Source organism: Lithobates pipiens, unplaced genomic scaffold (assembly GCF_037356315.1).
Source record: "Lithobates pipiens isolate NorthernLeopardFrog02 unplaced genomic scaffold, aLitPip1_a1.2 Scaffold_22, whole genome shotgun sequence".
Lineage (NCBI taxonomy): Eukaryota > Metazoa > Chordata > Amphibia > Anura > Ranidae > Lithobates > Lithobates pipiens.
Window position 1 is genome coordinate 36,955,323 of NW_027507784.1, and position 23,266 is coordinate 36,978,588.

The 23,266-nt window shown below is 45.6% G+C and overlaps 1 protein-coding gene across 1 annotated transcript; it reads right to left on the reverse strand.

Moving 5' to 3' along the window:
- Positions 1–462: 462 nt before the first annotated feature.
- LOC143923570 (tumor necrosis factor receptor superfamily member 12A-like) lies at positions 463–22,957 on the reverse strand. The gene is made up of 5 exons (XM_077447340.1): positions 22,279–22,957; positions 6,148–6,249; positions 5,058–5,195; positions 3,924–3,978; positions 463–924 (listed from the first exon to the last, which is right to left on the reverse strand). Exons 1-4 carry the CDS (start codon positions 22,349–22,351, stop codon positions 3,926–3,928), a joined length of 366 nt encoding a protein of 121 aa, XP_077303466.1. The 5' UTR covers positions 22,352–22,957; the 3' UTR covers positions 463–924; positions 3,924–3,925.
- Between the last annotated feature and the right edge of the window lie 309 nt (positions 22,958–23,266).

The following is a 23,266-nucleotide window of genomic DNA, read 5'->3' on the forward strand; positions in this document are numbered from 1 at the left end:
CTCTGTATAGCAAAATGCTCTGTGAGGATGAATAATCCCCGTAGTATTTTGTAATAGGATTACCTCCTTTGATTACTATCTCCATCTAGTGGCCATAACGTGGTATATTCCTGAAATAGCTCAATTTAAAAAAAAAAAAAATATCGCATTATGGCCACTAGATGGAGCTGCCGATCAAGCAAGATAATCATATTGCAAAATGTATAGCGTTCAGTGGTGGTGTTTGTAAGAGTGCTTAAGAATCGTCGGCTTCATGAAACGCATCAATAAAAAATAAATACTGCTTTATGGGCACTAGATGGCGCTGATGACCATGCAAGATAAAGATAATGCAAAACCTATGGCATGCTTGTGTGAACGTTAAGAATTTTTTTTTATGACTCCCCCAAATATCAATAAACACTCATCTTGTATTTAGACGATATTTGCTGATCTCTATAGAAATAAATCAACAGAAACAGGTTTATAAAAACAGAACACAATTTTATTATAAGGCCCATCGGGGGCTTTATAAAGGGGAGGGGAGGGGGGGGCATCCTTCCTAGCGGCGGTCTTGCAGGAATGTGAGCAGGGGGCGCTGGCGGGAAGTGAGCGCCGATTCTGATGAACGGGAAGAGAACCTTCTTCTTTCTTTTTTTTTTTTCCGGGCACAACGAGTTTTATGATGGGCGCAGGAAGCGTCATTAACCCCTTACTGGCCCGGGAGAGGGGAACGCAATGCTCTGCAATGCGGCCCCAGCCCCCACGTGACGAGAAAAGGTTAAATAGAAAAAAACAAAAAAGATCCATGTTGTGCGCCTGCGCAGGATCTTATATATATATATACATATATAGATATATATACACCTTCTATACATATATATATACACACAGATTGATTGGATAGCAGCTTCCTTCTTGTTCGGATGTTCCCATGATGGCGATCTGCGGAGGGGGGGGGGAGAGAAAGATTCGGTTAGTAAGAGTGACAAGGAGGACCTGCAGAGCATCTCAGCTTTGATTTCACCCCACCTCTAAATATGCGGGGCGGCCCGCCGTCTCACACATTTTACTGCCTGGTCCCACCCAAGCCCTGTCTGTAAAATATGCGGAGACTGGCCATCTTGCCCACTTTACTGGTTGGTCCCATTCATACCCCCCCCCCCCCCCCCCAATATGTAGAGACTTGCAATTACCACCCATCTCACCCACTTTACTGGTTGGCCCCATTCAGGCCCCCCCAATCTCAGCAACGCACCATCAGCAGGACAGAGGACAAAGACGCGGGACAGTCCTGAGACAATCCCGGACAGTTGGCCTCTATGCCCTACGCCTGTCATTGGTCCAGAAGAATTAACCCTTATAAAGCATAAAAATCTATTTTGCCCAATAAAATCCCCCCACCGACCTCCAGATCTTATTCTATACTCCCTTGATTAGAAATCTACAATATTATATGGTTAATAGCCACTTACTGTATACAGCAATGCTCAATATCTGTATTTTACCGTATATACTCGAGTATAAGCCGAGATTTTCAGCCTCTTTTTTGAGGCTGAAAGTGCCCCCCTCGGCTTATACTCGAGTCATCGCTGTCTGCCCGCTCGATCAGCGTGTCGAGCAGACAGACAGCGGCCATTCTGATTCAAAAGCCGCGCCTCCGGCTCCCCCTTCGCCTGTGATAGGCGGAACACTGAATTTCCCAGCAGCCTGTGTTCCGCCTATCACGGACTTCGTATCATCCTCGTACTACGGACGAGGATGATACGACGTCTGTGATAGGCGGAACACAGGCTGCTGGGAAATTCAGTGTTCCGCCTATCACAGGCGAAGGCGGCGGCGCAGCTTTTGAATTTTACAATGGCCGCCGACGAACGAAGAGGGCACGGGACGGAGGCAAGGCACAGGACGGCACGGCACGGGACGGGACGGGACGGGACCGGAGGCAAGGCATGGCGGCGAGGCACGGCGGCGAGGCACGGAGGCAAGGAGGCTCGGCACGGGACGGAGGCTCGGGACAAAGGCTCAGGACACAGGTAGGCTGGACACACACACACACACACACACACACACACACACACACACACACACACACACACACACACACACACACACACACACACACACACACACACAGGGATGGATGGATGGATGGAGACACACACACACACAGGGATGGATGGACGGACACACAGGGATGGACGGACACACAGGGATGGACGGACACACAGGGATGGACGGACACACACACAGGGATGGACAGGCATGTCTTACCCTCGGCTTATACACGAGTCAATAAGTTTGCCAGTTTTTTTGGGGGTAAATTGGGGGCCTCGGCTTATATTCGGGTCGGCCTATACTCGAGTATATACGGTAGTTATATATATTAGCCTGAGGCCACACACTCCAGACACCCTGTACCGAGACCTGGTAACACTGGCAGGGCGATGAGGCCCTAATACAAACCTGCAGAGCATTGCAGTATAGTCAATTGGCTAATGCAGGCCTGCAGAGCATTGCACTATAGTCTGTTAGCTAATATAAGCCTGCAGAGCATTGCACTATAATCTATTGGCTAATGCAAGCCTGCAGCGCATTGCACTATAGTCTATTGGCTAATGCAGGCTTGCAGAGCATTGCACTATAGTCTATTGGCTAACACTAGCCTGCAGAGCATTGCGCCACAGTCTATTGGCTAATACAAGCCTGCAGAGCATTGCACGATGGTCTGTTGGCTAATACAAGCCCGTAGAGTATTGCACTATGGTCTGTTAGCTAATACAAGCCTGCAGAACATTTCACTATAGTCTATTGGCTAATACAAGCCTGCAGAGCATTGCACGATGGTCTGTCGGCTAATACAAGCCCGCAGAGCATTGCACTATGGTCTGTTAGCTAATACAAGCCTGCAGAACATTTCACTATACTCTATTGGCTAATACAAGCCCGCAGAGCAGTGCACTATAGTCTATTGGCTAATACAAGCCTGCAGAGCATTGCACTATAGTCTATTGGCTAATACAAGCCCACAGAGCATTGCACTATAGTCTATTGGCTAATAAAAGCCCACAGAGCATTGCACTATTGTCTATTGGCTAATACAAGCCTGCAGAGCATTGCACTATGGTCTGTTGCCCAATAGAAACCTGCAGAGCATTGCAGTATAGTCTATTGGCTATTGGCTAATACAAGCCCACAGAGCATTGCACTATTGTCTATTGGCTAATACAAGCCTGCAGAGCATTGCACTATGGTCTGTTGCCTAATACAATCCTGCAGAGCATTGCACTATAGTCTATTGGTTATTACAAGCCCACAGAGCATTGCACTATTGTCTATTGGCTATTACAAGCCCACAGAGCATTGCACTATTGTCTATTGGCTAATACAAGCCTGCAGAACATTGCACTATGGTCTGTTGCTTAATAGAAACCTGCAGAGTATTGCAGTATAGTCTATTGGCTATTGGCTAATACAAGCCCACAGAGCATTGCACTATTGTCTACTGGCTAATACAAGCCTGCAGAGCATTGCACTATGGTCTGTTGCCTAATACAAACCTGCAGATCATTGCACTATAGTCTATTGGCTAATGCAGGCCTGCAGAGCATTGCACCATGGTCTATTGCTTAATACAAACCTGCAGAGCATTGCACTATAGTCTATTGACTAATACAAGCCTGCCGAGCATTGCACTATAGTCTATTGGCTAATAAAAGCCTGCAGAGCATTGCACTATGATATGTTGGCTAATACAAGCCTGCAGAGCTTTGCACTATAGTCTATTGGCTAATACAAGCCTGCAGAGCATTGCACTATTTTCTATTGGCTAATACAAGCCTGCAGAGCATTGCACTATAGTCTATTGGCCAATGCAGGCCTGCAGAGCGTTGCACTGGTGTATAACTGCTAATGCATACTACAGTTTTAGCAGAGTATCTCACCTTCAGTGTATGAGTAGTTCCTCAGCGGAGTGGGCTCCGGTCTCCTCTATGGGGGCTGCAGAGAGAAGAGGACAAGAGACGTTATACAGATACTGAGGAGTCACCTCCTAAAACTAACATATCACATGATAAAAACCTGACAGGGGTTCTGAGCTTTTCATACACTTTTCAAAACTTTAAATAATGCCCAGAGTTCCTCTATAAATTAATATACTCATTTAAATTAATTCAAGTATAACTGAAGGAATTTTTTTTTGTGTTGGATAGAGCGGAGAGGGATTAGAACCCCTGTCAGTTTTCTATTGCTGTCTGTATCCCTATTATGGAGATTCCCCCCTCTCTATTTGTGACAAGATCACCAAGCGTGAAAGTGAAATAAAATCCATAATTTTGGGTTGTCACCAGAACAGGAGTAGAGGGGAAATCTTCCAATGGGGACACTAGTTCTGGTGGCAACCAGGGATTCCCTCACTTTGGAGGGATTTCCTCTCACTTCCTATTTTGGATATGGGACAGGAAGTGATGAGAAATCTCCCCAATGAGACACAGATGGCAAAAGAAAAAAAATGACAGGGGTTCGACCTCACTTACTCCAACCAAAATGAAACAAAAAGTCTTGCCTTTAGTCCCACTTTAAGAGGAATAATTTAAGAATTAAAATGTTTTCTGCAAAACCGAAAACGCACCAAAAAAATGCTGATTGGCAGATTTGCATTTCCTGTACCTACCAAACTTTGTCAAGTAAATGTCAGAAATTAAAGTAAAACTTCAGCCAAAAGATTTCTCTTTATTTTAGAAGGAGTGCTGAAGGGTTTGAACACCAGTCAGGTTTTTATTGCTGTTGGTGTCCCTATCAGTGACATTTCTCACCACTTCCTGTCTCTGGAAATGCAACAGGAAACAAAAACATATCTTTCCAAAGGGAAAATATCTTTAAAGCAGGCGTCCCCATTGGAAGATTCTCCCCCCACTTCCTGTTCAACTGTACCATTTTAGATTTTTTTTTGGGGGGGGGGGGGGTGACAGGGCAGATCGACAGGGTGAAGCTTCCTGGTTTGGACCCAGACAGTAGACTTTATTAACAGTCAGAAAGGCTGGAGGTATAATGGGAAGGAAGGCCCGTTCTGCACTCACTGGTGAACTTGTTTTTCCTGCGGCAGTGGATCAGGTATATGGTGAGGGTGATGACGAAGGTGAACACGAAAGCTGCAACGGCGACGCTCACGATGACCCACAGCAAGGGGAAATCCGCTTGTTTATCCTGAGAATCGCCTGGAAGAGAACGAGACAAGAAAGTGTTAGAAATGTCTGTGAACAGCGACACTCTCGGCTCTCAAACACTCCCCTCTTCATTATAACAACAAGAGCCTGACACCACTTTTATCTCAGCCCACTATATCTGTGTCACAGCCCATCTCCTCATCAGTGACATCACAGCCCCGCCTCCTCATCAGTGACGTCACAGACCCACCTCCTCATCAGTGACATCATAACCCCACCTCCTCATCAGTGACATCACAGCCCCACCTCCTGATCAGTGACATCACAGCCCCACCTCCTCATCAGTGACATCACAGCCCCGCCTCCTCATCAGTGACATCACAGCCCTGCCTCCTCATCAGTGACATCACAGCCCCGCCTCCTCATCAGTGACATCACAGCCCCACCTCCTCATCAGTGACATCACAGCCCCACCTCCTCATCAGTGACATCACAGCCCTGCCTCCTCATCAGTGACATCACAGCCCCGCCTCCTCATCAGTGACATCACAGCCCCACCTCCTTCTTACTAATGTGGTAGCACCAAGTAGAGGGGACATAGAGAAGTTCACATGGGTGGCCAGGGGAGGGCAGTAAAAACAGGCAGTAGATGTACATTTTTACTACTCCCTAAACACCCAGCTCCAAATTAACATAATGGGCAAAGGAGTGGGTTCACCATGAGGCGACATGGCAATTTTAACATCTTGCTGCCCACGTAACGCATATATACTGCCTGATTTTACTGCCCAGTATATCCCCAGTCTCTGACCATCTCGTGTGTCATGTCCTAAGTCTCTGACCATCTCTTGTACCATGTCTGCAGGCTCTAAAACTGAATATTCACTGAATTTTATGTGCGGCCCCTTGGTGAGGTCAGGGGCCACATCTAAGGCCCCCCATTATCAAGAAAGTTGACCACCACTGCTGCAGACCCTCATAGCGCCCCCGAGTGTTCTCTTACATGTCTGACAGAAGTCGTCCTTGCTGGAAATCTCGCACAACCGGCAGTCTTTACACCTCTCCAGATCATTGCTCCACCGGAAGCCCTTATCACACACCGGATCTGTGAAAACAAGGAAGACATCATAATTAAAGTGCTTGTATACCAGCAGGAAAAGTGTTAAAAAAAACCCCATAAGGCAAAGGCATGATGAGCTAGTAGGCACCGCATGAAATACTTACCTTAGAACGAGTTCCCCGTATCGCAGGCCGGTCCACGCCGTGGGAGCTGACATTTTGCCCTCGGCATGTCTTCTCCGAGTTTGCGGCTTTGGCGCTGTGAGTGGCCAGAGCCGCAATGACGTCACTCCCACGCATGTGCATGGGAGACTTCTTCCCAGCAAGGTCCGGCAGCATCTGACGTCAGCAGCTTCATGCAAAGGGAATAGGAGATATTCATTTACCTACAGGTAAGCCTTATTATAGGCCTTATTATAGGCTTACCTGTAGGTAAAAATGAAAAAAAATGGGTATACAAGAGCTTTAAACGGTAAAGTTTTCATGGCTTGACGCTGCCGTCATCGATTATAACCGGTGAGGTCAGCCTTCTGCTATGAAAGAGGGTGATAAATCCCAGGGTGTAACATGATAGAGATATCACAAGATTTCTTGGTGACCCCCCTCCCATCATATGACAGGTGACACGGTGCTTCCTTGGGGGACTGCCATAAAGTAGAGTATAAAATCCACATAAATAATAAAAAATAAAAAGCTTGTTAAAATAAGTTGCTACAACCTTATATAATCTTTAACCCCTTCCCACCACCGGCCGGACATATATACTTTGCAGCTCAGGCACTTCCTGTTATGGGGTGACAACACACTGTCCCTGTCTCCCAATTGGGCTCCTGCGGTGTCACCTGGCTCACATGCACCCCTGGTGGAGACTACAAGCGGCTGTGCTGACACCCATTGACATGACCTCACCCACCGCTGTCACTATCAGGAAGCCAGTCCAGGTCAATGATATACAATTGGCCCTGAATGAAGTGCATGCAGATATGGTGATCCTGCCATGAAGCTTGTGCAGACATCCTCTGTTATGGGATGACAACATGCAGCTTTATTTTTTTTTAAAACCACGATGATCCTGACATAAAAAAAATTCTGATACTTCCTGTTATAGGGTGACAACACTCTCTCCCTGTCTCCCAATTGTGCTGCTATGTTGTCACCTGGTCACATGTTACCCTTGTAGAAGGGACAAGCAGCCATGCTGACACAAATTGCTCATAGTCCTCCATTGTCACTATTACGCAACTGGACCAGAGCAATGATATATAGATACCTCCGAAGGAAGTACATGTAGATATGATGATCCTGCCATAAAGCTTATTCAGACACTCCCTGTCATGGGGTGACAACACTCAAAAAGTCATTTTCAATCTATTATCAATTTTAAAAAATCCACAATGATCCTGCCATCGAGGTCTTTGTTCAGGCACTTCCTGTTATGGGGTGACAACACACTGTCCCGGTCTCCCAATGGTGCTCCAGCATTGCCACTCTGTTATATGCTCCCATGGTGGAGACTACAAGCAGCCATGCTGACACACATTGCACCGGCAGCCACCATTGTCGCCATCAAGTCGCTGGTCCAGAGTAGTCATGTGCAGCCGACACTGGAGCAAGGGCATGTACATAGGAAGTGGCCGAAAGAGGCTGCAGGTGATCAGCAGCACTGAGATGGAGGAGAGGGTGATAAAATGTGTATCTTCTTAAAAAAAAACAACTATTGTTATGATACACAGAGGACTATTTACGAAAAGTAAATGCACTTTGCACTACAAATTGCATTGAAAGTGCACTTGGAAGTTAAGTCGCTGTAGATCTGAGGGGGACACACAAGGAAAATAAAAAACAGCATTTTAGCTTGCACATGATTGGATAATAAAATCAGCAGAGCTTCCCCTCATTTCAGATCTACCCCTTAGATTTACAGCGACTGCACTTCCAAGTGCAATTTCAGTGCTATTTCAAGTGCACTTGTATTGCAAAGTGGATTTACCTTTTGTAAATAACCCCCATTGCACAAAGATGAAGAAAGACGAAAAGAAGAATAAAGAAGAAGAAAAGAAAAAAAGAAGAAGAAAAATTATAACAAGAAAGAAGAAAAAAAGAAAGAGGAAGAAGAGAGAAGAAGAAGATAGAAGAAGGAAGAAAAAGAGAAAAAAATAAGAATGAAGAAGAAGGAAGAAGAAAGAAGAAGAATGAAGAAAGAAGAAGAAGGAAGAAGAAGAAAAGAAAAAAAAAGAATTTGATGAAGAAGAAAGAAGAAGAAAGAAGGAGGAATAAAAAAAGAAAGAAGAGAGAAGAATAAAGAAAAAAGAATGAAGAAAGAAAAAGAGGAATGAAGAAAAAGAAAGAAGAGAGAAGAAAAAGAAAGAAGAGAGAAGAATGAAGAAAAAGAAAGAAGAGAGAAGAATGAAGAAAAAGAAAGAAGAGAGAAGAATGAAGAAAGAAGAAGAATGAAGAAGAAGAATGAAGAAGAAGAAGAAAAAGAAGAAAGAGGAAGAAGAAAAAGAAAGAAGAGAGAAGAATGGAGAAAAAGAAAGAAGAGAGAAGAAAAAGAAAGAAGAATGAAGAAAGAAGAAGAATGAAGAAAGCATGAAGAAGAAGAAGAAAAAGAAGAAAGAAGAAAGAGGAAGAAGAAAAAGAAAGAAGAGAGAAGAATGAAGAAAGAAGAAGAAGAATGAAGAAGAAGAATGAAGAAAGAAGAATGAAGAAAAAGAAGAAAGAAGAAAGAGGAAGAAGAAAAAGAAAGAAGAGAGAAGAATGAAGAAAAAGAAAGAGAGAAGAATGAAGAAAGAAGAAGAAGAATGAAGAATGATGAAGAAGAATGAATAAAGAAGAAGAAGAATGAAGAAGAAGAATGAAGAAGAATGAAGAAAGAAGAAGACGAAGAAGAAAAAGAAGAAAGATGAAGAAAGAAGAGAGAAGAATGAAGAAAAAGAATGAAGAAAGAAGAAGAATGAAGGAAGAAGAAGGAAGAAAAAGAAAGAAGAGAGAAGAATGGAGAAAAAGAAAGAAGAGAGAAGAAAGAAGAGAGAAGAATGAAGAAAAAGAAAGAAAAGAGAAGAAAAAGAAAGAAGAATGAAGAAAGAAGAAGAAGAATGAAGAAAGAATGAAGAAGAAGAAGAAAAAGAAGAAAGAAGAAAGAGGAAGAAGAAAAAGAAAGAAGAGAGAAGAATGAAGAAAAAGAAAGAAGAGAGAAGAAAAAGAAAGAAGAGAGAAGAATGAAGAAAGAAGAAGAAGAATGAAGAAGAAGAAAAAGAAGAAAGAAGAAAGAGGAAGAAGAAAAAGAAAGAAGAGAGAAGAATGAAGAAAAAGAAAGAAGAGAGAAGAATGAATAAAGAAGAAGAAGAATGAAGAATGATGAAGAAGAATGAATAAAGAAGAAGAAGAATGAAGAAGAAGAATGAAGAAGAATGAAGAAAGAAGAAGACGAAGAAGAAAAAGAAGAAAGATGAAGAAAGAAGAGAGAAGAATGAAGAAAAAGAATGAAGAAAGAAGAAGAATGAAGGAAGAAGAAGGAAGAAGAAGTAATAGAAGAAGAAGAATTAGGAGAAGAAGAAAGAATGAGAAGCCTTTTATATTGGGTTTGCACTTTTGCTTTGCGTCAACACAAAAGCATGATGATGATGATGATGATGATGATGATGATGATGATGATGATGTGCGTTTCTTCTGGAAATAACATGCGTCGTGTTAGGGCAGCCCATTGGTTGGATGTTTATTTTTTTTAATTAAATGTATTTTTTTCATTTTGGATGAGCACAATGGACACTTGCCATTTATTTATGTAAGTACGTCAGTCATCTTGCTGTAGATAAGAGGTTTGGGTATGGGCACTTAAGAGTTTTTTTCCGCATAAGAGTTATGTATGGCGGAGTCTGCAGCTGTGTGTCACCGCACGTTGTGTATATATAATTGGTGACACATGTGTTTGTTTATCTGGTGGTGTCACCGAACGCTCTGGGCTAGTGATGTCACCCATTGGTCAGAGAGATGTTCTATTTATACATGGCTCGGGTCAGCGCTCCTATTTGCACATGTCGTGCTGGGTCAGCAGTGTCCGAGGTTATCTCATATGTTATGTGATCACATTATGGGGGCTACACAACCAGTGTAAACTGCCCGCAGACTTTCCAAGAAGTGTCACATGTTCTGTCTAATAGTGAGATCTCCACCGACCCACGACAGATTGAAAAGTGATAAATCTTAAAGACAGCAATGGCAGACATGGTGGGAACCCCTCATAATGGGCACAGTGGGTGTACAGACCTGGGAACTCAGCACAGGGATGGTGGGAACCCCTCATAATGGGCACAGCAGGTGTACAGACCCAGGAACTCAGCACAGGGATGGTGGGAACCCCTCATAATGGGCACAGCGGGTGTACAGACCTGGGAACTCAGCACAGGGATGGTGGGAACCCCTCATAATGGGCACAGTAGGTGTACAGACCCGGGAACTCAGCACAGGGATGGTGGGAACCCCACATAATGGGCACAGCAGGTGTATAGACCCGGGAACTCAGCACAGGGATGGTGGAAACCCCTCATAATGGGCACAGCGGGTGTACAGACCTGGGAACTCAGCACAGGGATGGTGGAAACCCCTCATAATGGGCACAGCGGGTGTACAGACCTGGGAACTCAGCACAGGGATGGTGGAAACCCCTCATAATGGGCACAGCGGGTGTACAGACCCGGGAACTCAGCACAGGGATGGTGGGAACCCCTCATAATGGGCACAGCGGGTGTACAGACCTGGGAACTCAGCACAGGGATGGTGGGAACCCCTCATAATGGCTGACAAAAACAGAAGGAATTTAAAGCAGGAACTTCAAGTTCCTATTTCAGGACAAGCTTTCTGGAGATCCACTTTTGTCTAGTAGTCCTAAACAGGACTAGAAGGTGCAGAAAAAAGAATTGAATTTCTTATTGACCAAAAGAAGGGAGAAGATCTGCACTTGGACTGAAAGAAGGAAGTAGAGCTCTGCTTAGAATAAAATAAGGAGGTGGATTTCTGCCTGGACTAAGAGAAGAGGATGGGTCTCTGGATTAGAAGAAGGAAGTGTGTTGTCTATGAACATTTTATTTTGTTAGTGTTACCTTGGAGCAGTGACAGGTACTCTTCTACAGAATGGCCTCTCCCCCCCCCCCCCTTCCTTTCTCTTCTTTCTATTTCTTTCTTTCTCTCACTCCTCTCCCTCTATCTTGTCTCTCCTTTTCTTCTCTCTCTCTTTCTCTCCTGTCTTTCTTCTTCTTTCTTTATCTCTCTCTCTTTCTTTATTTTTTTTCTCCCTCTTTCTCTCTCTCTTTTCTCTTTCTTTCTTAACTTTCCCCCTCTCTCTTTTTTCTCCCCCTTCTCTCTCTTTCTCCTCTTTCTTTCTCCTCCTCTCTCTTTCTCCTCTTTCTTTCTCCTCTCTCTCTTTTCTCTCTCTCTCTCTCCTTCCCCTCTCTCTCTCTCTCTTCTCTCTCTTTCTCCTCTCTCTCCCTCTCTCTCTCCTTCTCCTCTCTCTCTCTTCCTCCTCTCTCTCCCTCTCTCTCTTCTCTCTCTCCTTCTCCTCTCTCTCTTCCTCCTCTCTCTCTTCTCGCTCTTTCTCCTCTCTCTCCCTCTCTCTCTCCTCTCTCTTTCTATCTCTCTCTCTCCCTCTCTCTCTCCCTCTCTCTCTCTCTCTCTCTCTCTCTCTCTCTCTCTTTCTCTTCTCTCTCTTTCTCTCTCTCCCTCTCTCTCTCCTCTCTCTTTCTATCTCTCTCTCTCCCTCTCTCTATCTCTCTCTCTCCCTCTCTCTCTCTCCTCTCTCTTTCTCTCTCTCTCTCTCCCTCTCTCTCTCTTTCTCTTCTCTCTCTCCCTCTCTCTCTCTTCTCTCTCTTTCTCTCTCCCTCTCTCTCTCTTTCTCTTCTCTCTCTTTCTCTCTCTCCCTCTCTCTCTCTTCTCTCTCTTTCTCTCTCCCTCTCTCTTTCTCCTCTCTCTCTTTCTCCTCTCTCTCTCTTCTCTCTCTTTCTCCTGTTTCTCCTCCTCTCTCTCTCTCCTCTCTCTCTTCTCCCTCTTTCTCCTCTCTCTCTTCTCTCCCTTTCTCCTCTCTCTCTCCCTCTCTCCTCTCTCTCTCTTTCTCCTCTCTCTCTTCCTCTCTCGCTCCTCTCTCTTTCTCCTCTCTCTCTCTTTCTCCTCTCCCTCTTCTCTCTCTCCTCCTTTCCCTCTCTCTTTTCTCTCTCTCTCTCTTCTCTCTCTATCACACTTGCTCCCTCTCTCTCCCTAGAGGTCTCTGGTAGTCTCCCAGTGTAGCTGTCTCCCAGCTCCCACACACACACATACCAGGCAGAGGAATCACTGGTCAAGTGACTCATAGTTGGGAGTGAGTAGGGAGGGGGTACAGTGACAGTCTATGGGGGGGGAGGGATGGAAGACTGAGGACTCCCGTTCTCCTTTGCTCCCTCCTCTCCCCTCCTGGCTGACTCATGCAGGTTTCATACCCAGCTGGTGAGGTCAGCGGCTATATTGGGACACAGACAAGGGCAGGAGGGGGGGGGGGCAGTACAAAGGAGAGACTGCAAGTATCGACGTGCCCAGCGGATGACGCCGGTGTGCGAATTATGGAGACGGTGTGCAGAGACAGAGAAGGAAACATTTTAGAGATAGCGATTTAGTGAATGGGGCCCATTGATAAATGCACGCCGCCGTGCCGCTCCAACGACATTCATAAATTTTTAAAGTAGAACTTTTTTTTTCTAGTTTTGGATGGAGTGCGGAAGTGTTAGAGGATCTGTCAGGTTTTTAATGCTGTCTGTGTCCCCCTTGGGGAGATTTCTTCTCACTTCCTATTGTGTCTCCCCAAATTGAGGAGGAATCCCACCTCTGATGTTCCCATTGAGAGATTTCACCTCTTCTGGAGACAACTGGAACAATTTGGATTATCATCACTTCCTGTCCTGGTAATCTGGTCAGCAGGACAGGAAGTAAAAGGAAATCTTTACAAGGTGCCTGGTCTATGGCCTGGAGGTCACATGTGGCCCTTCGGTCCTTAGAATGTGGCCTTCAGTCACCAGCATCCAATAGCGGTAGCCTTGATTACAAAGGGGCTGCAATGGCGGTGATCTCTAGCAGCCTAGAATAAAAAATCCCCAGTTTTGGTTCACCGTACTGCGCACGCGGGTGCGTCCACGTGTTTCCACGCATTTCACACACGTTCCCGAGCGTCTCCTTTCAATGGGCTGCCAATGGGATGTCCACGGTATACAGGCACACATGTTTTATATAAGAGGTGAAGAGGCGGCCACACGCACACACATGTGCCGGAGACAGACGGGACACGGAGACAATCCAGAACAAATGTTTTACATTTAGAAGAAGACGGATAACGCCAGTGAGCCACGTATCCCGGCAACCAAATATTTACCGAAGAATCATCTATCGAAAATCAGACAATCGCTGAGGTCTTGTGCAATCCACCGTGGGATGTGTTCACTTTGTAGTGGTGGTGAAGTCTAACACCGGCTGCACATGGATCGCATTTAGACCGGTTCAGCAGGAACCCCCGACGCATTTCCATCCATGTATGGGCACGGAGGTTGTACAGAGGTCCAGCTTCCGATCCACTTATGTGCAACAGCCCTGCCGAATTTTCCCACAATCCCCCCCCCCCCCCAAAAAAAACTAGTGGGTTCTGAGAGACGTTTTTAAGCGCTCTAACGCTGATAAACACTTAAAAGCGTCAATCATCAGCGGTTTTTAATGTTTTTGATCCATTGAAAAAAGAATTTTTTTTTGCTAAAAAACACTAACATGGAAAAACGCTAATAAACGCTAAAAAAGCTAAAAAACGCTAACGTGGAAAAACGCTAATAAACGCTAAAAAAGCTAAAAAACGATAACGTGGAAAAACACTAATAAACGCTAAAAAAGCTAAAAAACGCTAGCGTGGAAAAACGCTAATAAACACTAAAAAAGCTAAAAAACGCTAGCGTGGAAAAACGCTAATAAACACTAAAAAAGCTAAAAAACGATAACGTGGAAAAACGCTAATAAACACTAAAAAAGCTAAAAACGCTAACATGGAAAAACGCTAATAAACGCTAAAAAAGCTAAAAACCGCTAACGTGGAAAAACGCTAAAAACGCTAACGTGGAAAAACGCTAATAGCTGCTAAAAAACGCTATTGCAAAAACATTGAAAAAAGTTGAAAAACTCACTGCAAAGCTACGGACGTTTTTATAACGTTATTTTAACGTCCAGTGTGCATGAGGCCCCACCCATCCATTACTTTTGATATTTGCATAACTCCTCCCAAGAGCCCGCCCACCACTGAGGACTCTAGAGGGCAGTACTAAGACAGGGTGCTCTGAGGTTTTCTAAGCAAAGCACCCTGCAGGCCCCTCCCACCAGCCACGATCCGCCTTCATTGCATTGATTGGGGGTCTCCAAGCTTTCTAAACAAGGGGCCAGTTTACTGTTCTTCAGACTGTGGCCATTGGGTGTAGATAATGTCCCGACATCAGCGGGGGGAAAAAACAATGCCCCATCGTTGGTGTCAGTGGGAGGAATAGTGCCCCATTGTTGGTGTCAGTGAGAGGAATAGTGTCCCATCATTGGTGTCAGTGAGAGGAATAGTGCTCCATCATTGGTGTCAGTGAGAGGAATAGTGCCCCATCATTGGTATCAGTGGGAGGAATAGTGCCCCATCATTGGTATCAGTGGGAGGAATAGTGCCCCATCATTGGTGTCAGTGGGAGGAATAGTGCCCCATTGTTGGTGTCAGTGGGAGGAATAGTACCCCATTGTTGGTGTCAGTGAGAGGAATAGTGTCCCATCGTTGGTGTCAGTGAGAGGAATAGTGTCCCATCATTGGTGTCAGTGAGAGGAATAGTGCCCCATCATTGGTATCAGTGGGAGGAATAGTGCCCCATCGTTGGTGTCAGTGGGAGGAATAGTGCCCCATTGTTGGGTGTCAGTGAGAGGAATAGTACCCCATCGTTGGTGTCAGCGGGAGGAATAGTGCCCCATCATTAGTATCAGGGGAAGGAATAGTGCCCCATCATTGGTGTCAGTGGGAGGAATAGTGTCCCCATCACTGGTGTCAGTGGGGGGACTAGGGCCTGATCATTGGTATCAATGGGAGGAATAGTGCCCCATTGTTGATGTCAGTAGGAGGAATAGTGCCCCATCATTGGTGTCAGTGGGAGGAATAGTGCCCCATCATTGGTGTCAGTGGGAGAAATAGTGCCCCATCGTTGATGTCAGTGGGAAGAATAGTGCCCCATCATTGGTGTCAGTGGGAGGAATAGTGCCCCATCATTGGTGTCAGTGGGAGGAATAGTGCCCCATCATTGGTGTCAGTGGGAGGAATAGTGCCCCATCATTGGTGTCAATGGGAGGAATAGTGCCCCATCGTTGATGTCAGTGGGAAAAATAGTGCCCCATTGTTGATGTCAGTAGGAGGAATTGTGCCCCATCGTTAATGTCAGTGTGCCCAATTGTTGGTGTCATTGGGAAGAATTGTGCCCATTGGATTTCGTGCTTGATGGGGAACTTTGAGAGGTAGAGGATTTGTAATAGGAGGGGTAAGTTTTTTTTTTGAGGGGGGGATTTATTCTGGGTGCATATGGGGAGAGAGAGGATTTGAGCTGGGGGAGGGATGGGGGGGGGCAAAGATTTGTGTCAGGAGGGGGGATTTCAGCAGGGGGGTGGATTTGTACTGGGAGGGAGGGGGATTTATGATTAGGGGGGAGTATGCAGATAAGTGCTTGTTTTTTTTGGTTGGGGGGGGGGGGGGGGGCGTAATTTGGCATGTTCGCCCTGTGCTATAGATGACCTTGTCCTGGCACTGGCTATAATAATTTAAAAAATGAATATTTAGATTGCTGCATAAGGTCAATCATGACAGGTCCTCTTTACACAGGAAGTACAGCTGAGCCCCCATTTCCAAACTGTTTTACCTGCCAAAATATTTATAATGCCCACAGACTTGCGTGGGTGTGATCTATGGCAGCAAAGTATCCGGTGACAACACATTCCAGAGCTGCCATTCTGCAGACTTGGTGTCACCACCTCGCCTCCTGTCCTGGTGACACCCACTCCCACCTACAAGCTCGCCCAGGTACCTCCCACTCCGCACCAACAGCCACGCCCACTGCAAGCCTGATTTCAGCTTCCAGCTGGCGACTCTGTAGAAAGCCACCCTATTCCTTCTGTATTGAGCTGTACTGCAATGGTACGGCCCCCCTCTAAGCTACGCAAACTGTTGGCGCTATATAAATCCTGTATAATAATAATAATATTAGTAAACAATTAACTGAAATGGAAATTGATTTTATAGCAGCAGCCAATCGGATGCTCCCATCTGACCTGGACAGGAAAGAACAGCTAGAGTTATTTTTGGACATTCACGAAGAAGCAGGAAAAAAATTCCTGAAAAATGTAATAATAAATGTGGCCGAGGCAAAAAATGCCACCCTGGCGAATGGCTGCCATATCAGGTGACGGTCCAGGAAAGTACATGAGGGTGGGGCCTGCGCCTTTAAGGCGCTATAAAAAGAAACATTCCTTAGTGTACGACATCATCTTCAGTCAGCCAATCGGAGAAGAACAGGGGGCGGGACCTCCCACAGGCATGTGAACTTGTTCATTCATAAAAAAAAAAAAAAAGGGGGGGGGGAGTAGGGCAAATCCTGCAGATTATCACTCCCCAAGATATATTATTGCACTAAAGAGCCAGGCTGCTGTGGGGGAGGGGCACACTGAGGAGGAACCACAAGTCCCAGCATGCTGGATAGAAAATCTGGGTAAAATGTAGGCTCATTCACTAGATAAGGAGCTGCAGGCAAGCTGTTTTTCAACTTTTGTGCCAAAATAGTGGCTTACCCTTCTCTATGGCAAGCCTGGAGGGGGGGGGGGGGGGGGGGGCACTCTGCAGATGATCCCACCTGAGGATCTTCTGCTGCAGACCTTCTCACTAAATACATAGGCTGCTGCACATGGTGCAGTGTATCAGGGAAGTAATCCAAGTCATTAAGTGGTGTGTGTGTGTAAAAAAAAGGGTGAGCGGGGCAATAGCACAATCAGTAACTGAGGAACCACAAGTGCCAGCATGCCCGGGGCAAACTGGGCCCTGAGGCATGGCAGACAAAGGGTTGAGAGTTATATATGATCCTTAACTAGTTAATGAGCCGCATTTATGCTGAGACAAGGTGTTCTTCATCAGTCGCAGCCGCCAGAATGGAATATAAAGCCTTCTAGAGACTGAGGAAAGACAAGTGCCAGCATGCCCGGGGCAAACTAGGACCTGAGGAATGGCATACAAAGGGCTGAGCACTAGGTGTGCCCCTTAATTGGGTAATGAGCTGCATTTATGAGCTGCATTACATGATGTCCTTCAACTGTCGCGGGTGCAAAATGGAATGTAAGCCCTTCCAGTGACCGACGAACCACAGGTGCCAGCATGCTCAGGGCATAACTAGGACCTCAGGCGTGGCATACAAAGGGTTAAGAATTATATATGCTCGTTAATTGGGTAATGAGCTGCATTTATGCTGAGACATGATGTCCTTCAACTGTCCCGGGTGCCAAAATGGAATATAAACCCTTCCAGTGACCGAGGAACCACAGGTGCCAGCATGCTCAGGGCACAACTAGGACCCGAGGCGTGGCAAACCAAAGGGCTGAGCACTATGCTCGTTAACTGGTTCTTCTGAGACCTGGTGTTCTTCAACTATCACCAGTACCCAGTGCTATATATCCAGTTTCCCCGAAAATAAGACCTAGCGTGATTGTCGGTGATGGCTGCAATATAAGCCCTACCCCCCAAATAAGCCCTAGTTAAAGTCCCTGTAGGTCTTATTTTCAGAGTATGGCTTATTTTTGGGGGAAACACGGTAGAGCTTATTTGGGGGGTAGGGCTTATATTGCAGCCATAACTGGTTAATGAGCTGCATGAATGCTGAGACTTGGTGTTCTTCAACTATCACCAGTACCCAGTGATATATCTCCAGTTTCCCCGAAAATAAGACCCAGCATGATTGTCGGTGACGGCTGCAATATAAGCCCTCCCCCCAAATAAGCCCTAGTTAAAGTCCCTGTAGGTCTTATTTTCAGAGTATGGCTTATTTTTGGGGGAAACACGGTAGGGCTTATTTGGGGGTAGGGCTTATATTGCAGCCATAACTGGTTAATGAGCTGCATGTATGCTGAGACTTGGTGTTCTTCAACTATCACCAGTACCCAGTGCTATATACCCTGTTTCCCCCCCCCGAAAATAAGACCTAGCGTGATTGTCGGTGATGGCTGCAATATAAGCCCTACCCCCCAAATAAGCCCTAGTTAAAGTCCTTGGAGGTCTTATTTTCAGGATAGGACTTATTTTCAGGGGAAACAGGGTAGGGCTTATTTGGGGGGTAGTGTTTATATTGCAGCCATCACCGACAATCACGCTAGGTCTTATTTTCGGGGAAACAAGGTATATAGCACTGGGTACTGGTGATAGTTGAAGAACACCAAGTCTCAGCATTCATGCAGCTCATTAACCAGTTATGACTGCAATATAAGCCCTACCCCCCCAAATAAGCCCTACCCTGTTTTCCCCAAAAATAAGCCCTACCCTGAAAAATAAGACCTACAAGGACTTTAACTAGGGCTCATTTGGGGGGTAGGGCTTGTGTTGCAGCCATCACCGACAATCACGTTAGGTCTTATTTTTGGGGAAACAGGGTAGGAGTGTATGACCCCATTAACAGAAGAAGACCAGACTCGTCCTCCTCATCCTGATGTTAAATATAAAATACAAATCTGGGGGGGAACCATTTTCTATTGGCTGCACTGGGTAGGCGGAGCCGGGAACTCACGTGGGACCTCAGGAGCTGACATCTCACTTCTTTCTTGGGAACTGGTGCAGATATCACAGTTCTGAGATTCCCAGAAGATTAACGAAACTAGTGGGCAACTCAGCCCAGCGTTCTTCACCCAACAGAGAAATATCAATTCTGCATGGAGTGGCCCTTTAAGCCAGCCATTTTTCTATTGGCTGCAGCAGGTAGGCGGAGCCGGGAACTCATGTGGGACTTTAGGACTTGAGATCTCACTTCTTTTTTGGAAACTGGCACGGATATCTCAGTTCTATAATTCCCAGAAGATTAAAGAAAGAGGGTAACTCAGCCCAACAGTCTCGGCTCCACAGAGAAATATCAATTCTGCGTGGAGTGGCCCTTTAAGCCAGCCATTTTTCTATTGGCTGGAGCAGGTAGGCGGAGCCAGGAACTCATGTGCAACTTCAGGACATAAGATCTCACTTCTTTGTTGGGAACTGGTGCAGATATCTCAGTTCTGGGATTCTCAGAAGATTAAAGAAACTAGAGGGTAACTCCGTCCAACAGTTTCCACCCAACAGAGGAATATAAATTTTGTGTGGAGTGGCCCTTTAAGCCAGCCATTTTTTTATTGGCTGCTGCAGGTAGGCGGAGCCGGGAACTCATGTGCAACTTCAGGACCTGAGATCTCACTTCTTTTTTGGAAACTGGCACGGATATCTCAGTTCTGTAATTCCCAGAAGATTAAAGAATCTTGAGGGAAGCTCAGCCCAACAGTCTAAACCCAACAGAGAAATATGAATTCTGCGGGGAGTGACCCTTTAAGTCAGCCATTTTCTTATTGGCTGAAGCAGGTAGGCGGAGCCGGGAACTCATGTGCAACTTCAGGAACTGAGATCTCACTTCTTTGTTGGGAACTGGTGCAGATATCTCAGTTCTGGGATTCCCAGAAGATTAAAGAATCTAGAGGGTAACTCCGCCCAACAGTCTCGGCCTAAAAGAGAAATATCAATTCTGCGTGGGGTGGCCCTTTAAGCCAGCCATCTTTCTATTGGCTGCCGAACGTAGGCGGAGTTGGGAACCTCAGGACCTAAGATCTCACTTCCTTGTTGGGAACTGGTACTGTTAGCTCAGTACTGGGATCCCCAAGAGATAAAAGGAATACAAATTTAAACTGGTGCAGATATCTCAGTTCTGTAATTGTCAGAGGATTAAAGAAAATACAGGGTAACTCCGCTCAACAGTCTCCTCCCCCAACAGAGAAACGTCAATTCTGCACGGAGTGCCCCTTTAAGTCGGCTAATATTGACACCCATACTGGACTCATCCATTATATTTCATTTACACCATCCGCAATACATTGGTAAAATAGTTTCCTATGTCTGGCTGATAGCCGATGATTTTTATCATTGAACCTCAGATATTTTTCAGCATGCTGGTCATTTTCCAAAACAGTCCCGGAGCCCATTATTGCTCAGCATTGTTCCCATCAACTTATAATTCTCACTCAGATCTGTGTTCTCAGAATCTCATGTTGGATCCCTTCAGTCCTTTACATGTTGTATTATCTGCACATGGCAGATTTACTAATCTTCAATGTGCTCCTGCTCTAACGCCCATCCCCCGCCCCCCTCTGCGGTGACGACATTGGGGTTGCAACATTTCGCACTTTCCCTCTTTCCAATATTCTTTTTCCTATTTCCTGGTGACACATACAGGAATGAATGCCCAAGGACATTACCTTTTTTTTTTTTTTTTTTTTTGGTCTGTTGCCGACTGTTCAAACTTTTCTACCAAACTTTCTCCTAAACTTTTATTGAAACTTTTTCTTGTGGCTTAGGTGACCTGACTTTGTTACCTTTACCAATCCTGGAGCCCAAATATTTCTAGAGTTGTATATTGATCATCCCTTTGATGTAACTTTGTATCGACTTCATTTCTGGTCTTCAGTCTGCTACAAAGTGTCACATCATCGTTCTCTAGATTGCAAGCTCTTGTGGTCAGGGGTCTCCTTCCACTTGTCTGGTGTTATGTATTACATGTGACCCCTTATATAGTTCACCTGTTCATTGTACAACGCTACAGAACATGTTGTTGCTTTTTAAAGGGATGATAGCAGTAATCTTTATAACATAGTGTGGGTGGGGCAATAGAGTGTAAGCTCCTCTGGTGCAAAAACTAGATGGCTGAGTGTTCTCTGTACAGCACTGCAGTATATGTCAGAGCTATATACATGTAAAATAATAATAGTGCATGACTAATACGACATTAGAGTGTAAGCTCCTTTGGTGCTGGGGCAGCTGTGATTGGCTCAGTGTATAACAATACATGTATAATAATATTAATAATAATAGTGAGTGACTGTGGTGGGGCATTAGAGTGCAAGCTCTTCTGGTGCAGAGACTGGTGTGACAGGCTCATTGTTCCCTGTACCACATTATGGCTTATGTCAGAGCTATTTAAATGTATGATAGTGTGTAGAGTGTAAGTTCCTCTGGTATAAAGAACATGCTGTTGCTTTTTAAAGGGATGATAGCAGTAATCTTTATAGCATAGTGTGGATGGGGCAATAGAGTGTAAGCTCCTCTGGTGCAAAAACTAGATGGCACAGTGTCTTCTGTACAGCACTGCAGTATAAGCCCAAAGCTATATAAATGTAAAATAATAATATTGCGTGACTAATATGACATTAGAGTGCAAGCTCCTTTGGTGCTGGGGCAGCTGTGACTGGCTCAGTGTTCTCTGTATAGCACTATAGTATATATCAGAGCTCTATAAATGGATAATAATTATACTGGGTGACTGTGGTGGAATGCTAGAGTGTAAGCTCCGCTGGTGCAGAAATTGATGTGAATGGCTCAGTGTTCACTGTACACCGCTATGGCATATGTCAGAGCTATAGAAATGTATAATGATTCTACTGTGTGATTATGGTGGAGAACGTTAGAGTGTAAGCTCCTCTGGTGCAGAAAATGATGGGAATGGCTCAGTGTTCTCTGTACAGCACTATGGTATATGTCAGAGTTATATAAATGTATAATATACTGTGGGGGGGGGGGGGGGGGGGCATTAGAGTGTAAGCTCCTCTGGTGCAGAAACTGGCATAAGTGTCTGAGTCTTCTTTCTACAGCACTATGGAATATATCAGAGCTATATATGTATAATAGTAAGCTGTGACTGTGGTAAGGACATTAGAGTGTAAGCTCTTCTGCACCACAGACTGATGCTTTGTTCAATACAATATTCCTCAGTAGAAAGTCCCTGGAAATGAAAGCGTTGCCATGTCTTACCTGTGGCTCCTTGTCTACTGATCTCCACCAGAAGCAGCATCAGAAGAGACTTCAGTAAGGTCCAGGATTCCATCCTTGTGGTGGCACTCTTGGTAGCCCTCTGTCTGTTGGGTGGCACCAGGCTGCCCAGGTCTGACTGTGTAATATTCAAGCCTGAGGTTCCTACCGGTCTCTAGTCTATGCCCCTGCGCTGTGCCAGTCTCTATGCTGTGCCAGTCAGCAGTAAGTGGTTGGTCGGTCTCCTGCTCACTTGCCACGTGTTGGTCTAGGTGAGTGGTGGTGGTTGGTGCCAGCTCTTCCCTGGCGGTCTCTCCTCATTCCCTCTCTTTCTCTCAAGGAATGAATGAGTCACTCTCCTTTCTCTCCTGGCACTCTGAACTGTCTCTGGCTGTCTGGAGGAAGGAGTGAGTCACACACAGACCACCCTCTCTCTCTGTGCCCTGATGCCCTCTTTGTTAAAAGAATTGCCTCCTTCTTCACCTACTTCACTAACTCTTCCTTCCCTCTCCTCTCCTCTCCTCTCTAATGTCCTCTCTCTGGATCTCTTCCTCTCAGTCCCTCTCCTCCTCTTGTCTCTGCTCCCCTGTGCTCCTTCCTCCAGCTCTCTGTACAGGAATGAATGAGTCAGACTTGGTATCCTGAATCCATAAGCAGAAGGTCTGTCCCATTTCCTCTGTCCACCCCCAGACTGTGACGAAGATTAGGGGTAGAGCAGGGGAGGAGGAAAGGGAGTAACAGGCTGCAGGACGGGGAGAGGAGGAGGGAGAGGAGGAGGAGGGAGAGGAGTCTGGTGCACCAAGTCTGAGTCAACTTCAAACACCCAACCATGTGCTGAGCACTATGAAAGAATGTCTACTTCACCTGAATACATGGTTATATGGACCCGTCCCTCAGACTACAGGATAGAGAGGAGAGGGGAGGGGAAGAGGGGAGAGGAGAGAGAAAGAGGAGAAAGGAGGAGAGGAAAGAAGAGAGGAGAGGAAGAGGA

What these genes read in the sequence shown, in the direction of transcription:
- LOC143923570 (XM_077447340.1), bottom strand. Translation starts at nt 22,351, where the DNA reads ATGGAATCCTGGACCTTACTGAAGTCTCTTCTGATGCTGCTTCTGGTG. An exon ending in CAGTAGACAAGGAGCCACAG is followed by an intron (nt 6,250 to 22,278) that starts GTAAGACATGGC and finishes TTGTTTTCACAG; the next exon opens with ATCCGGTGTGTGATAAGGGC. An exon ending in GGACGACTTCTGTCAGACAT is followed by an intron (nt 5,196 to 6,147) that starts GTAAGAGAACAC and finishes GTTCTCTTCCAG; the next exon opens with GCGATTCTCAGGATAAACAA.